General features: G+C 50.8%; 1 protein-coding gene across 1 annotated transcript; it reads left to right on the top strand.

The window, feature by feature from the left end:
• Nucleotides 1-12,813: 12,813 nt before the first annotated feature.
• On the top strand, nucleotides 12,814-14,744 carry LOC119287408 (uncharacterized protein At4g15970-like). Its single transcript, XM_037566943.1, has 2 exons — nucleotides 12,814-13,329; nucleotides 13,696-14,744. Exons 1-2 carry the CDS (start codon nucleotides 12,958-12,960, stop codon nucleotides 14,575-14,577), a joined length of 1,254 nt encoding a protein of 417 aa, XP_037422840.1. The 5' UTR covers nucleotides 12,814-12,957; the 3' UTR covers nucleotides 14,578-14,744.
• The last annotated feature ends 1,706 nt before the right edge of the window (nucleotides 14,745-16,450 follow it).

The raw sequence follows: 16,450 nt of genomic DNA, 5'->3' as shown, positions 1-16,450 counted from the left end.
CGCCCGGATGGGTTAATTTAGGTAGAGGGCCTGGGCTCATTTGCGGCACCTGGGTTTTTTCGCCGGCCCATTTGAGCGTGAAAGACGGAGGTCGAGCAGCACACGCACGGGAGTAAAACCCGCCCAAAAAAAAGACGCGCGAGAGTAAAAGAGGAGGAGCTCATCGAAGGCGGCGGGCGGCGTTGTCCCAGCAGCCAGCAGGAGGACGGGGGAAGCGAGGGGGCACCGTCGGCAGAGGCGGGCGAGCGGCGGCCGGAGGCCTGTGGCGGTGCACAAGCAGCAGCAAGAGAGAGGGGAGAGCGAGTCGTGTGTGGGAAAATCAGCGGCGGCAGCGATCGGGCCGTACGATCCAGTACGATGTGTGTCGGCCTGTTGAGCCACTTGCTTGCTGGGCTTCCGGCCTCACTCGCTCGCTCGCTTCTTCAGCCTGCAGTTCGGTGTTTTCCGTCAGGTCAGTGCGACGAGGATGGAAACCGATATCATCACTGAATTAAATTCAGTTTTTCACGATTCAGCATCAAACTGAAGATCGATCGGTTTCAGGTTTCTTCCGTGCTCTGTTTTTTTTTTCTCTTTGCCTGCCCTGAGTTCCGGCCGGTCACACCAGAGACGTGCGCGGACGGCACAGTGGTGCTCTGGACGTGGCCGGGGCGGGGTGCGTTGGCCGCGGATCTGAAGCGGTTGAGGTCATCAGCGGCGCGGTTCTTGTGTCGGCGTGCGGTCGGCGAGTGATAACAGTCAGGGTTCGTGGGCTTTATCTAAGCAGCTGCCTGGTGAGGAGCTGGATGGAGAGCTTGATCCGGCCAGATTTGGTCGTTGTTGGGTATGCTAATATGTGTGCGTGCGCGCGTGCGTGCGTGTGTGTGGGAGATAGATCCGGCCAAAAGTATTGCCCCCGGTCGTGTCTGGAGCCAGTGGTGAGCGATGTTTCCCTATTGTTGATACTATTGACGTGATACTCCATGTTACAACCTTTGCAGCTTCGGGGGAAACCCTAGATCCGTGCGACATACGATGATGACGCTATGGCGTTGTCTTCCCCTTTGGGGCGTCGTCTTTGGATCTAGGAATCGGCAAGCGGCGCCGGTGGAAGACGATTGTTGGCATCGGGGCTCTTGTGGAAGACGACTGTTGGCATCGGGGCTCCTGTGGCAACGTCTACAGGGGTGAGAGTTGCCGGGGTCACGACAAGGGTTGAGGTAGTAGGGTATTCTCCGATGTGCCCGCGAGATTTCCTCAGGTTACTTATTGTTGTGAAGTTGAAGTTGTGGTGGAGAGGCCCCAATGGTGACTATGACAGCAATAGGTGGTTTTTTCGATGATTTTCAGTGGCGACAACCTTGCATAGTCCCCTTTCCAACTCTTCGTCGGAATCAGAGTTGTGTTGTCCTCGCCGTGGGTGGGTGGCAACCAATTTAATCCAAACTAAATACCACTACTATCCATTTTGGTTTCTTGGTCCCGTGATTATCGATCCTCACCAGTCAGAGTCAGGCAGTTATCCCTCACCAGTTGTTTCCGTCACGACTGTCCACAAGGGATGAAAGCTCACAATAACAGACCTTACCCTCACCTAGAGCTGCTGTACTCATTGCATTTAATTATGAACAAGCATGGAGATATATGAGATAAATTTTATTCTTGTATAGTATATCCATGGTACGCCACTCGTTCGTGAACGCGATATCACGACGAGAATAAATGGGGATCGATCGGTTAATTTGCTCACTGTTGCTACCTGGAAATTCCTGGGCTCCAAATTATGGAGTAGCTAGCTGCTGGTGTCTGACGGAGAAGCTCGTGGACACGTCGCCGTCGCGGGGGACTGATATGAGCACGTCACAACAGGTCGATGGATGTAAACAATTGATTAAGTACAGTTATGATACTGACTAATCAACCAAGTGCTACTTGTACAAGCTAGCATATCCGTGGAAGAGCTAGCGATCGTGCACCTAACAACAAGCTGACGGTCTTCAGAGTTGGAGTTTAGTTAGGCCGAGGGAATTGATCGTGGCGGTTGAACTAAGCCACGGATCTTCTCACATAAGTACGCCATGACCAGGTTGCTCTAATGACACATGAGCGATTTCACTCTCTCTGTCATTCAGGTCAAGTGAGCATGCATGCATGCATGTAAGTTTCTAGCCTCTGGAACAAAAACTACTTCCATACATGATCTCGTTTAGACGAAGTGTTGAACCACTTCTTTTGATAAAAAGTGTTGAACCACTTAAGATTTCTTTAGCAGGTAGGTAGCTGCCAATCGGAGGAGGAACCGTACCACAGATCAGGCAACAAAACCGGTGGCAGATGAGCTATACCTAAACGTTTTGAGCTAGCTAGCATGCACGTAGGCAATTAGGCGAACGAGATATTATGAATGTATGCATGTGTGGTAGTACTGGACTACGAGAGGTACACGCACTGTTCTTTCGAGGGCAACTGTTAGACTAGCCCGGCACTACATTAGTTCCCACGATCTGCAGACTTCAGACCACAAACAGAGGAACCGATCAATCGTGAATGCAGCCAAAGCACTGTGACGCATTCAGTTGCTGGCTAGTACCCCTACCCCCACGCAAATTAATCCAAGACGCCCGTCACACACGCACAAGGCATGGGGCATGCCTTGACAGGTTTCTTTGATTGCCCGCCGGTGGGAATATGTCTCGGAAAATGCCAACACACACGGAACCGTGGATTATTCGTCGCTGTTGCGAGCTTCATGGTCCCGTGATCCTCTGCATAATAATATATACGCTGTCATCACCATTGAGCCGTGCTTATGGATCATGGGTTATTTCACTAGTAGAAAACAGGGCATCAGTCCCGATTTCAGAGGACCTTTAGTTCCGGTTCTGCAACCGGAACTAAACGATCGGTTGGCTTACAAACCGAAACTAAAGGTGCTCCACGGTCAGGAAATCCGGCCCCTCAAAAATTCACGTACACACCCTGAAGCAAGACAATGCACGACACGTCTTATATGTTTGCTCCCACGCCCGTGTTCCTCATATATGAAACCCTATACAACCCATGCAACACTACATGCATATCACGACCAAGTCGTTTAATTCATCCTCTACAGATGAATCATAGTTCATCGCCGGACAAAAGGATCAAAGTTCATCGATGGACAGTGCAGATTCATCCTACAGACGATTGAAAACAAAAATAAAACATAGGTAAACAGATAAGGACAGTTGAAATCACCATTTCCTCGCCGCCCCGTTCCCCTTGCGATCGCACGTGCTGCTCTGCACCTCCGTGTACGCATCAGTGTGCGGCGGTGCATCGTCGTCGGAGCTGCAGTTGTCCTTCAGGTCGGAGTCGTCGGAGCACCGTTGGCCTGACAGCCTCCACAGTGGGCGTTCCTGCTCCCTCGTATGTTGGGCCGCCTTCACCTTGGCCGTCGCCCCCTTGGATGCCTCACGCTCCGACAACTCGATGGTCAGTCGGAGTGCCTTGGCATTATAGCGCCGGAGCCGCCGCGCAACCGTCTCCACCCTTGTGAGGGAGCAGCAGAGGACTGGCGTGAGGAGCACGGCCTCGGGATCCATCGGTGCTCTCGACGGGCTGCCCGTGCCACAGATTCAGGCATCCTCGTCCTCGTCCGCGCCATGCACGTGGACCAATCGGTGCTCGGGTACCCCTTCCGGAGCAGATTGAACCCGCATTGGAGGGCGGCGTACCTAGACAGTCGAGGCGCGGAGCGGTCGGAGCAATGCGGCGGTCGGACAACCTGACGACATCGTCGACACTTTGTTGACGGGCGGCGGGTGTTGTGGAATCGAAGCTGCCGTTGCCGTTGCCGCCTTGTTCGAGCAGTGAGCACCTAAAAGCAATCCAAATCAGAGGGGACTTAGAGCAGAGTGGATGAAGAACGGAGTGGAGTGGACTGACGGATTGACTTCAATCTAAGGTTCTCCGAATGAGGATATTTGTGGAGGCGAGGATGGGCTAGGCCAACGTGGAGGACATGCCGGGCCGCCCATGTCCGTCCTAAATTTAGGCTGAATATGAGAGGTACTGGACAATCTAGGCGTTTGAGGTCAGTTTAAGGTGCCTGGATGGGTCGGGCTTTTTGACCGATCCATGACCCATCGGTCCATCCGGACATTTTGACCGGTTTAAGGTATCCGGTTATAGATGCTCTAAGCAGCACCATACATGTCTTCTCACTGCAAAGGAAGGAGATATCAAAGCAGCATGCATACACATGATTCATCAGTTAACAAAATGTAGGTTTATACATGACCAACTATAACTTGCGAAAAGCATATTGCGCTGAGCTAGTTCCACCGAGCCGTGGGAATCAGGAACTCAACCTGCAGGCGGTGGCAAATGAACCTAACATGATTGATGAGCCAGCCAGCTTAGGCTGGTCATAGTGGGGAGTAACTTAGGGGCTGTTTGGTTTTAGGCCTAATCATGCCACACTTTGCCATACAATGTTGCCACACTTGCATAAGGTTAATTCTTTAAAGTGAGAGCCACAAGTTGGCAAGCCTAAATTTTTTTTGTTACACTTTTTGAGTGTATGTGATGTGGGACCCTAGTGTGGCTTGAACCAAACACCCATCCAAATTGATCAAACTTGCCTAAACTTAGGTGTGGCAACCTTAGACTAGTCATAGTGGGAGTAACTTAGGTAGTAACATAATGCACTTTAATTTTTTTTATTTATGTGGCATGTAGTTAATAAGGAGAGAGGTGTTTAGAGTAACATAATATATTACTGTAACATAGCGTTTCCCGAGAAAGAATGAATCTACAAGCTAATAATAAAGCCATCTACGACACTAGTCTAAGTTACTCCCCACTATGACCAGCCTGGCAAACTTAGTCTCAAACCAAACAGCCCCTTAGACTAGTGTCATATGCATGACACTAGTCTAAGTTATTACCTTCATAATGCAAAGTAACATAAAAGTAGTGTCATAGATGGGTTTATTTATTAACTTGTAGACTTAACCTTTCTCGAAATGCGCTATGTTACTACCTAAGTTATTCCAGTCTGACTAGCCTTAGGCTGGTCACAATGGGCAAGAACATAAGCTAGTAACTTACACACTTCCCTAGACTATGTTACTACCTCTATAATGGGTAGGAACATCTATGTAAGTGTCATGCAACGATGTATTTATTAGGTTATAGACTCATTGTTTCTTGAAGTGTGTGATGTTTCGGTAACTTAGCTAGTTACCACAAGCACCTCTCTCTTCATTAAATACGTGTCACATAAGCAAAGTTGTATTGAAGTGTGTGATGTTACTCCTAAGTTCCTCCCCACTGTGACCAGCCTTAGGACAATAGTATGCACATGAATTCATTTATGATCTGATGATGCACGCGTGGGCCTATCAGAAGTACATTCACGAAGAAGATTCTCTGCAAGTTAACCATGCATGCATGCATGCATTCAGTACTGTATGAATGTACTACTAGATCGACAAATTGTGAACAGCCTAGGCGTAAAGCACTGCACTCGGTCAGTTAGCACAGGTAGGATAGGAAGCTTCTATCTGTATGTGGACCGACTGAGCTCTGAAGGCCCCGTCCGTCCGTTCGTCCGTCGCTGGGACGTGGCCACCAACGCACAGCGCACGTCGCCATCGGCACAACGCATCACAGACAGCTGACAAGTCTAACGCACCGTGGAAAAAGGCCGAGAATATATATACGCAAAGTCGACGTAGTTACCTACACAGAGAAAAAGATTAGTTTCATGTATATGTTGCACATGATGCAGCAGCAGCCGGTACATATGCACGTGGCGCTCGTTCTTGATCCTTCATCAGGGTTGCTTTGTTTTCTGCGAGGAGAAAAAATAGCTTTATTTCATAGTATTTACAAAATTACAGTCGAGAAGTAAAAGATCCTCAATACATGGCGTATCGCTTGTTGGAGGGAGGTTTTTCTGATGTTGCAACCTGAGTGTGCCCTGCCGACATGGTTCTTTTCCACCATGCGTTGCACGGGCATGTATGTATGTATGTCTGTCTGTACGTAGGGTATGTGCATGTCAGCTTCAACAAAGAAAGAAGAACATCAAGGCACTAGATTTCGGTCCCGTCCCTTGATAACGGCCTTGGTCTGGGCACACTGGCTGGCTGCCTGCCTGCCTCGGCCGACCTCAACGCCTTGTGTCACAAGCTAGTCGCTTTGGTTTTGGTGCTGCTCCTTTTGTACAAGAAAGTGTGCGCACGTCGGGCTCACCGCTTTACCACACGACAACAATTTACAGCCAATGAAATTAGGAGCTTTGAGCTCCTTCACAAGTCCATACATACTTATTAGCTCCATTACTCACAGACACATACTTTCTGAGGTAAAATCACACATGTATGTATAGTGGTAACGTTCAATATAAATAAATCTAAAAAAGATTAACGTTTTTTGTTGACGAACTGAACGTGCCAGCCGGGTTAATCGCGGAGAAGGAATTGATCGGGACGTATGCGTCAATACGTGTGGGGCGAATTAATGGAGCAGCTAGAGCGGAGGCCAGGGCAGGGCAGACGGGTGGGGAGGTAGAAGATAGAACAGTGCGTGCAACGGAGACCTCACAGCTAATCCGGGCGCACACCTGGCGCCCGATCCCGCCCGCCGTGACTAGCCGATTAAGATACAACATAACATACGTCGCCTTCACGCACGCTAGCAACCAAAAGTTGGCTCCAGAAGTTGGCCACCCTAATTACACTGCACTCCATCGAATTAGTCTCACTCTCGCTCGCCTCGGTCGATGCCGAGGTCAATCGTCGATCCGTCGCCCACGCATGTCACCATGTGCGTGCGCCCGACGCTCGCGCGCTGCCCCGGTCCGGCCGGCACAGACTCTCACTCTCGTGCACATTCCATCCATGCCACGTGTAAGACAATAGGCTTTGAGGGGAACCGGCACAACCCTCTAGGGGTAGCCTATCACATATATATATAATGAGGTGGTATACAACGTTACAATATACACATGTAAATACAGTTTAACACCCTCCCTCAATCTTAGCCACTTTCTAATGAATCTAGAAGGGTAAGATTGCGCCTGCAAGTCTCAAACTGTGGCAAAGGCAATGACTTGGTGAATATGTCAGCAAGTTGATCCTTGGAAGAAATAAACTTGATCTGTAGTTGCTTCTGAGAGACACGTTCACGCACAAAGTGATAGTCAACTTCAATGTGTTTCGTTCGGGCATGGAATACCGGATTTGCATAAAGGTATGTAGCACCGATGTTATCACACCAAAGAACAGGAGGCTGTGATTGGGGTATACTTAACTCCTGAAGCAAGGACTGTACCCAGATGATCTCTGATGTGGCATTGGCCACAACCTTATACTCAGCCTCAGTACTGCTACGCGAGACAGTAGCCTGTTTTCGAGCACTCCAGGCAATCAGGTTAGAGCCAAAGAAGACAGCATAACCCCCCGTGGATCGCCTGTCATCCGGATTGCCAGCCCAGTCTGCATCAGAATATGCTGAAAGACAACCAGAGTCAGACGGCCGAATATGCAAACCATGAGCCACCGTGAAACGAATATAGCGCAAAATCCGCTTAACAGCAGGCCAATGAGTGTCACGGGGTGACTGCAGATACTGGCAGACTCGGTTAACAGCATAGGAAATGTCTGGTCGCGTGATCGTCAAGTACTGGAGCCCACCAACAATACTCCTGTACTCTGTCGCATCAGAAGAAGAAAGAAGCACACCATCAACAGCATTGAGCTTATCAGTGGTAGACATGGGTGTAGTCGTCGGTTTGCACTTAAGCATCCCAGCTCGCTGCAACAAATTCAGAGAGTACTTCTTCTGCGTCATAACAAGGCCAGCAGCACGAGAAGTAACCTCCACACCAAGAAAGTAATGAAGCTTCCCAAGGTCCTTGACCGCAAAATCAGCACCAAGTGAGCGAACAAGCGCAGTAGCAGCCGACTGAGAGGAGCTGACCAAAATGATATCATCTACATAGACCAACAAGTACATACCTCAGGCCTTTGAAGAAGAAACAATGAGGAGTCAGCAGTTGATGATGCAAAACCATGAGCACGAAGAGCCATTGCAAGACGAGCATGCCAAGCACGAGGAGCCTGCTTCAGACCATAAATTGCCTTGGACAGACGACAGAGATGATCAGGGCGATCCGGATCAGAGAAACCCGGAGGCTGGCGCATGTAAACCTCCTCCGCCAAGACACCATGAAGAAAAGCATTTTGAACATCAAGCTGACGAAGAAACCAACCTCGAGTAACAGCCAGAGAGAGAAGAAGTCTGATGGTAGTAGGCTTGACCACTGGACTGAAGGTGTCTTCATAGTCAAGTCCAAAACGCTGTCGAAAACCACGAGCAACCAGACGAGCCTTATAGCGCTCAATGGACCCATCAGAATGCCTCTTCACTTTGAAAACCCATTTGGAATCAATGACATTTACCCGTGATTGTGGAGGAACAAGAGTCCATGTTTGATTGCGAAGAAGCGCTTGATACTCCTGCTCCATGGCCTCTCTCCAATGAGGAATGCGCATAGCAGCTTGATACGTGCGTGGCTCAGAGGATGGATCTGCGAGAGCAGCAGACATGCACGCCGCTAACCAAGCAACTGTGTCATCGTGACGTTGCTTAGGCTAAAAAATGCCACTCCGACTGCGCGTATGTGGACGTAGAGCAGCAGCAGGAGCCGGCGGAGGCGAAGGTGACGGAGACGTGACGGTCGCCGGAGATGCAGGAATCACCTCAGGCGAGCTCGGGACAGACGACTCCGGGCTGCATGGCGAAGACTGGCCCGACAACAGGGGCTCAGAGGCCATGGGCGAACCGAGAGTGGGCGAGGCCAGCTCCGGTGACACCGGCCCAGACGGCCTTGGCGAGGCGAGAGCAGGCGAGGCCGGCCCTGGTGAGAAGGGCCCAGACACCCTGGGCGAGGCAGGGGCGGGCGAGGCCAGGCCTGGTGATGACTGCCCCGACGCCCTGGGCGAGACGGGGACCGAGGAGGCCGGCCCAGTCGGCGGGGTTGCAGGGCGCGACGATGGCGAAGGCAGCCCAGAAGCCAGAGGCGACCGGGCCAGGACGTCGATCGGCCGTGCATGAGCACGGAAACCGAGGCCATGCAGGGGCGCCATGTGCTCCTCATGCACAACAGAAGGTGCCGAGGATGAAGGCGATGGCGACGAAAAGGAAGATGTCACTTCCAGAATCTTCAAACGAGCCCCACGACCAGTGCCTGCACCATGGTTAGGCAACAATAGAGGAGAATATGCAACATCATCAAATTGGTCAGAAGCAACAGAGGATGAATGCATGACAGGTGGCTCGGTAGTGGACACAGGGAGTTTGGCAAAGGGAAAAACATGCTCATCAAACACAACATCCCGAGAGATGTAGACACGATTAGTGGGCACATGAAGACATTTGTATCCTTTATGAAGAGAGCTATAACCAAGAAAAACACACTTCTTGGAACGAAACTCGAGCTTACGCTTGTTATATGGACGGAGATGGGGCCAGCAAGCACACCCAAACACCTTGAGAAAGGTGTAGTCCGGTTGTTCATTAAGGAGAACTTCAATGGGAGTCTTCATATTCAAAACACGAGTGGGAGTACGATTGATGAGAAAACATGCAGTGGTGAAAGCATCACTCCAAAAACGAAACGAAACAGATGCATGGGCCAAAAGAGTCAGACCAGCTTCAACAATGTGACGATGCTTACGTTCTACTGAACCATTCTGCTGATGTGTATGTGGACATGCTAAACGGTGAGTGATCCCAAGTGACTGAAAGAAGGAGTTGAGGTTGCGATACTCGCCACCCCAGTCCGACTGAACATGAACAATTTTGTGCTTGAGAAGACGTTCAACATGTTTTTGGAACTGAACAAAAATGTCAAACACATCAGATTTACGTTTGATAAGATAAAGCCAGGTAAAGCGGCTGTAAGCATCAACAAAACTGATATAGTAATTATGACCACTAACAGAAGTCTGAGCAGGACCTCATACATCTGAAAACACAAGTTCTAAAGGATGTTTCACCTCACGACTGGACTCCGAAAAAGGAAGTTGATGACTCTTCCCCTGCTGACAAGCATCACACACTGCTACATCTTTATTACTAGACACACTAGAAAGCTCATGACGACGCAAAACATGCCGGACAATAGGTGTGGCCGGGTGACCAAGACGAGCATGCCACTGTGACGGAGATACCCGAACTCCACTGAAGACGCGAGCGACGCCAGGATGCTCCAGACGATAGAGACCTTGGCAGAGCCGCCCACTAAGAAGAATGTCCCTCGTGCCCCGATCCTTAATAAAAAGATCAAAAGGATGAAATTCACAAAGCACATTATTATCACGAGTGAGTTTAGGAACTGAAAGAAGATTACGTGTCACAGATGGAACTCGAAGAACATTGCGAAGTTGAAGACTCCTATTGGCATGTCTAGTGAGAAGTGATGCTTGACCAATATGAGAGATGTGCATACCTGCTCCATTGGCGGTGTGGATATTGTCGGAGCCATGGTAGGGTTCACGAGTGTGAAGCTTCCCCATCTCACTGGTCAGGTGCTCTGTCGCCCCAGAGTCCATGTACCAGTGGGGATCAATGGAGTAGGACTGAGTGTGTCCCTGTGGCTTCTGCGGCGGCGGACGATCAGCCATGGCGACCTGACGAGCAAAGTTGCGTGTATCCTTCCCGTCATTGCCGAGACCAAGAAAACCCCGCTGGAAGCGCTTGTGACACTTCGAGGCCCAGTGCCCATCGCGACCACAAAGCTGGCACACACGTGGACCGCCAGCCCCTGGTAGCGTCGCAGTAGGAGGAGGGGCCGAGGCGGGTGGTGGTGACTACCCCGAAGGAGCCCTGGATGAAGCAGAGGAGCGACCACCCTTGGTGGCGGCGTTTGCCGAGAGGGCGCCATTGCCCCTGGATCGGCGCGTCTCGACTCGTTGCTCAGTAAGCAGGAGGCGTGAAAAGACCTCGTGTGCTGGCATGGGCGTGGAGTTGCCCCTCTCATTGATGATCTCGACTAGGGCGTCATACTCCTCATCAAGACCATTGACAATAAACGAGTTGAACTCGGAGTCGGTGAGGGGCTGTCCAATGGAGGCCAGCGTGTCGGCGAGACTCTTGACTTTGTTGTAGAACTCAGTGGCGGTGGAGTCAAGCTTCTGACACCCCCCAAGTTGGCGACGGAGCCCAGATACACGAGCCTGCGACTGTGCCGCAAACGAGCGCTCAAGAATAGTCCATGCCTCGTGGGACGTCTTGGCGAAGACAACAAGCCCAGCAACGGCCGGAGAGAGCGACCCCTGGATGGAGGAGAGGTTCGCCTGATCCTGCCCTGTCCAGACACGGTGAGCCGGATTATAGACCGGACCGTGCACGCTGTCAACCAGCGCAGGAGGGCAAGGGAGAGAGCCGTCGACATAGCCAAGCAGATAGTGACTCCTAAGAAGCGGAAGAACCTGCGCGCGCCAGAAGATGTAATTGTCCAACGACAACTTGATGGTGATGAGATGGCCGAAGTGAAACGGCGACGGCGGCTGCGATCCCATCGAGGAGACTGGCTGAGGTGAGACCACCGTGGAGACAGTCAGAGGGGCAGCCGGCGCGGTGACAGAGGGCGCGATGGCCGCGGTTGACGCCGTGAAGCCTGCCAGCGCGACGTCCTCCGCCACCAGCGGCGCAGTGGCCGAGGGCGCGACAGCCGCGGTTGACGGGGCGGCGGCGGTGTGGGCCACAAGCGCCTGCCCGGGCGAAGTAGCAGCCGGCGGGAGCGCGAAGAGGGAGCCGACGCTCCGTGTCCCGATCGGCGCCTGAAGGAAGGCGGCATCCAGCGGCCTCGAGAGAAGTGCCGCGAGGGAGGCCGGCAGAAAACCGGTGGCGGTGGAGCCGGAAGCAGCGGCGGACGTCATAGCAGTCGGGCGACGGCGACGGCGGGCGCGGCGGCGGCGGCGGTGGCGGCGGCGGCAGCGGCGGCGGTTTAGGGTTTTTAGGCGGAAGCGGACGTAACCTAGCGTGATACCATGTAAGACAATAGGCTTTGGGGGGAACCGGCACAACCTTCTAGGGGTGGCCTATCACATATATATATAATGAGGTGGTATACAACGTTACAATATACACATGTAAATATAGTCTAACACCACGAGTCTAGCACACACAAAAGGTCTATATACTATCAGGCATACTACATTACGTTATGATGATTCCATTGCATTATATTTTTTTTCCTCATTTCTAATACTATACGTACATATGGACAAGCTAGCCAGCCTCCAAAAGCAGGTACTAGTCTAGTTTATTAAAATTTAATTATTCCCGTCCGATATATAGTGCCAAATAGGTGCATGTAGTTACCATGTCTGTGTGAATAACTAATAATATGACTGCATGCATCACACCGGGGTATATCCTCCTTTAAAAAAAAAGGTACTTATTAGTACTCTCTCCGTTCCTAAATATAAATGTTTTAAGAGATTCAAATATGGACTACATGCGGGGCAAAATGAGTGAATCTACAGTCTAAAATATGTCTATATACATCCGTATGTAGTTCGTATTGAAATCTTTAAAATTACTTATATTTTGGAACGGAGGGAGTAGTAGTGAGTGACTGAACAGAAGAAATCTTTGCCGGGATGAAAATACCTCAGCAGCCCAGCAGAGGCAACGACTCGAGCCGATTTTACGGTGCTAGCGGCTACCGCGTCGCCGTCGGTTTCCCAAGCCCAAGGGACCGCCGGGATGGCCGGAGCCGCCTATTAAACGGCCCGCAGCACCTCTCATACATTCCATTTAGTCCCTCCTCCCTGACCCTGCTAAGCTAATCCCATCACCATATCTGCATATCATATACTCATTCATTACTCATCATTCATGCATATACATGGGCTGAGTACATGATCAGTCTACTTCGCTGGTGCTACTCGATCAGTTAGCCAGCCGGCGATCGATATGGGGAAGGTGGTCGTCGCGGAGGCCACGGCGCGGCAGGTGGCCTCCTTCGTCCTCGGCGCCGCCGCCGCGCTCACCGTCGTCATGCTCGTCCAGTACCGGGCGCCGGCCGCGGGCCTCAGCCGCGCCAGGACGCCGGCCCACTTCTCCGGCTTGAGATCATCATCCGACGACCAGCACCACCGCCGCAACGGGACGGCAGCGCGTGCCGTTCTTCATCATCCGTCGCCGTCCATCGCCGGCAGTGCTGCCCGAGACGACGATCATCGCCGTCGTCCGGCGAACGCCACGACAATCACAAAGCCCAGTTCTACCTCCACTGCTGCTGCTGCTCTAAGTCATCTTCCCGGCACACATCGGCATGAAGAAAAGGTCTGTTTGCGATCGGGTTTCTTACTAGTTAATCTGCTTTTTGCCCATGAGCAAATTCAGGGGGCTTCGGTTCAACGGCAATACTACTTTCTTGCAGTAGCAGTTACAAAATAATTGACCAGCCACTCACGCGTTGCCACGAATGGCCACTGAATTAAACAACCAAGATTCTTTGTTGATATATCTTGTCACGAGTCCGTCAATGCTCTTGTCAGTTACAGATCTTTTTAATTCGTTGTAGAATTAATAGCTGCAAATTTGACCAAAAGCAGGTGCCTAAAAATAGTACTAAAAAATGCTTTAATTTTCTTCTGCGTGGAGTACTAAAAAATGCTGATGGATCATACTATATGCATGCCATGTCAGGGAGCGAAGGAGGAGCCGGCGGAGTTCCGGGGGCTGGCGGCGGCGGTGGCGCGAGCAGCGACGGACGACCGGACGGTGATCATCACGTGCGTGAACCAGGCCTGGGCGGCGCCGGGCTCCCTGCTGGACCTGTTCCTCGAGAGCTTCCGCATCGGCGACGGCACGGCGCGGCTCCTCCCACACGTGCTGGTCGTGGCCATGGACCCCGGCGCCCACGCGCGGTGCCTCGCCGTGCACCAGCACTGCTACCACTACACCATCCCGGGGATCAACATCGACTTCGCCGCCCACAAGTACTTCCTCTCCAAGGACTACCTGGAGCTGGTGTGGAGCAAGCTGAAGCTGCAGCGCCGCATCCTGGAGCTCGGCTACGGCTTCCTCTTCACCGACGTCGACATCGTGTGGCTGCGCGACCCGTTCAAGCACGTCACGGCGTACGCTGACATGATCGTGTCCAGCGACGTCTACTTCGGCGACCCCGACAACCTGGGCAACTTCCCCAACACGGGGTTCTTCCACGTGAAGCCCAACCCGCGGACCATCGCCATGACGAAGCTGTGGCACGGCGGTAGGGGCAAGTACCCGGGCGCCAACGAGCAGCCGGTGTTCAACATGATGAAGAAGCAGATGGTGGCGGAGCTCGGGCTCCGGGTGCAGTACCTGAACCCGGCGTACGTCGGCGGGTTCTGCAGCTACGGGAAGGATTTGGGGAAGATCGTCACCATGCACGCGAACTGCTGCGTGGGGATTGGGAACAAGATAAGGGACTTGAAGAACGTGCTGGGTGACTGGAGGAACTATACCAGGATGCCGCCATGGGAGCGGCACCGGGCCAAGTGGACCGTGCCGGGCGCCTGCATTCGAGCGGAAAAACAAGTTTGATCCATCAATTGGTTGATGGATTTTGCAATCGTTTGTTACTTATAGAGTAGTTTAATTCTACATATATACTCCCTGTGGGGATGGAGAGATAGACTATAGAGTATTTGTTGCCATACCTGTAAAATGCTCTATAATGAAAATATATACTGTATCTACTTATTCCATTACATGCTAGCCAGAAAAATGCTCGTCTCTCAACCCTAAGAAGACGAGTCGCAGGGGCGCTTCGGCAGTTTTCTTTTATTTTTGGCTCTTTGTTTCTACTTTTATTTTCCTTTTTTGGGTTTTCTTTTTTGTTTCATTCTGTTTTTCTTTTTATGTTTCGTGGTTTACCTCTTTCATTTTTATGTTTACATGTAAATATATCGCATTAGTAGAAAAAGGGTCAAATGTTTAGCTCATTAATCCTGATTTGTATTTAAGCCGGCACTAATGTGACCAATAGTGCCGATTTTCAACGGCTAGGCGGGCGGCGCTCATTAGTACCGTTTTGTGGCGAACCTTTATTACCGGTTCGTGCCACGAACCAGTACTAAAGAGGTGGTGGCCTTTAGTACGGGTTGGCGGCGAACCTTTATTACCGGTTCGTGCCACGAACCGGTACTAAAGAGGTGGTGGCCTTTAGTACGGGTTGGTGGCTCCAACCGGTACTAAAGACCTCCCCTAGTACCGCTCCAACCGGTACTAAAGCTGGTGGCCTTTAGTACGGGTTGGTGGCTCCAACCGGTACTAAAGACCCCCCCTTTAGTACCGGTTGGAGCCACCAACCGGTATTAAAGGAGCTCGCACTGGTTTATAAGCCCCGTCGACCGTGTCGAGCTCCTCTCTAAACAGGCCTTTATGGGCCTATTGCAAGTCTTCTGCCCTGTGGGGCCTACTAGGCCATACGGGCCTGCATCCTGGCCCAACTAGAGGTTGAGTTTCTGGTCGTATGCTGGTCGTGCCAGCCCAGTAGGCGGGTTGTTTTTGCTTTATTAAAAAAAATAAAAAAAATCGGTACTAAAGGTCCCTCAGACCACGGCGCGGCTCGTGCCACGTGGTGGGCCTTTGGTCCCGGTTCGTGTTGAACCGGGACTAAAGGAGGGGACCTTTAGTCCCCACTCTTTAGTGCCGGTTCCAGAACCGGTACTAAAGGTCCTTACAAACCGGTACTAAAAGTCGTCTTTCTATTAGTGTCGGAACCAATCCGTGGAAATTCTTTTTGAATGTAATATGCCTCTGTTTTTTGTAAACACAAAACATCCTTTTAGAATAGGTATTCATTTAGTTACATGAATATTTCTTAAAAGATGTGCACAATTTTTCAAAATACATGAACACTTTTTTAAATACGTGAATAGTTTTTAAATTGACATAAGCAAATTTGTAAAAGCTTGCATGCTTTTTTAAATTAAAGTAGTATTTTTTAAAACATGTGAGCACTTTTTAAATTATATGATTTTTTAAATTTTGGTAACAGATTTTTAACCACATAAATAATTTTTTATACTAAGTTATTTGCTAGCTTGTTCAGTTTTTAGCCATTCTGCATTCATTCACTGGTTAGTTAATTTGAAGAGAATCTTGCGAATGTACTACTTTTTTTTTTGGCGAATAAAATGTACTACCGCCGCTAGGATATAGATGGTCCTAGAATCAAGTACCACACATCGTTAGTTCATAATAATTGCATTCATGTACTTACTAACTGTCGTGCCTAGCTAGCTCATCAATCATGTTAGGTTCATCTACCACCGCCGGCAGGTTGAGTTGCCTGATTCGCACGGCTCATGGTCCAGCGACTGCAAGCAGTTCAGCGCGCAGCCTGCTACTACAACAGGCACCTCACGGAGCTGGTGACAGCACCGAGTATTTACGTACGGTTGATCGGTGT

This window comes from Triticum dicoccoides, chromosome 4A, assembly GCF_002162155.2.
Source record: "Triticum dicoccoides isolate Atlit2015 ecotype Zavitan chromosome 4A, WEW_v2.0, whole genome shotgun sequence".
In the NCBI taxonomy this organism is placed as follows: domain Eukaryota; kingdom Viridiplantae; phylum Streptophyta; class Magnoliopsida; order Poales; family Poaceae; genus Triticum; species Triticum dicoccoides.
This window is presented reverse-complemented; position numbering and strand designations above follow the sequence as displayed.

What these genes read in the sequence shown, in the direction of transcription:
- LOC119287408 (XM_037566943.1), top strand. Translation starts at nt 12,958, where the DNA reads ATGGGGAAGGTGGTCGTCGCGGAGGCCACGGCGCGGCAGGTGGCCTCC. An exon ending in CACATCGGCATGAAGAAAAG is followed by an intron (nt 13,330 to 13,695) that starts GTCTGTTTGCGA and finishes ATGCCATGTCAG; the next exon opens with GGAGCGAAGGAGGAGCCGGC.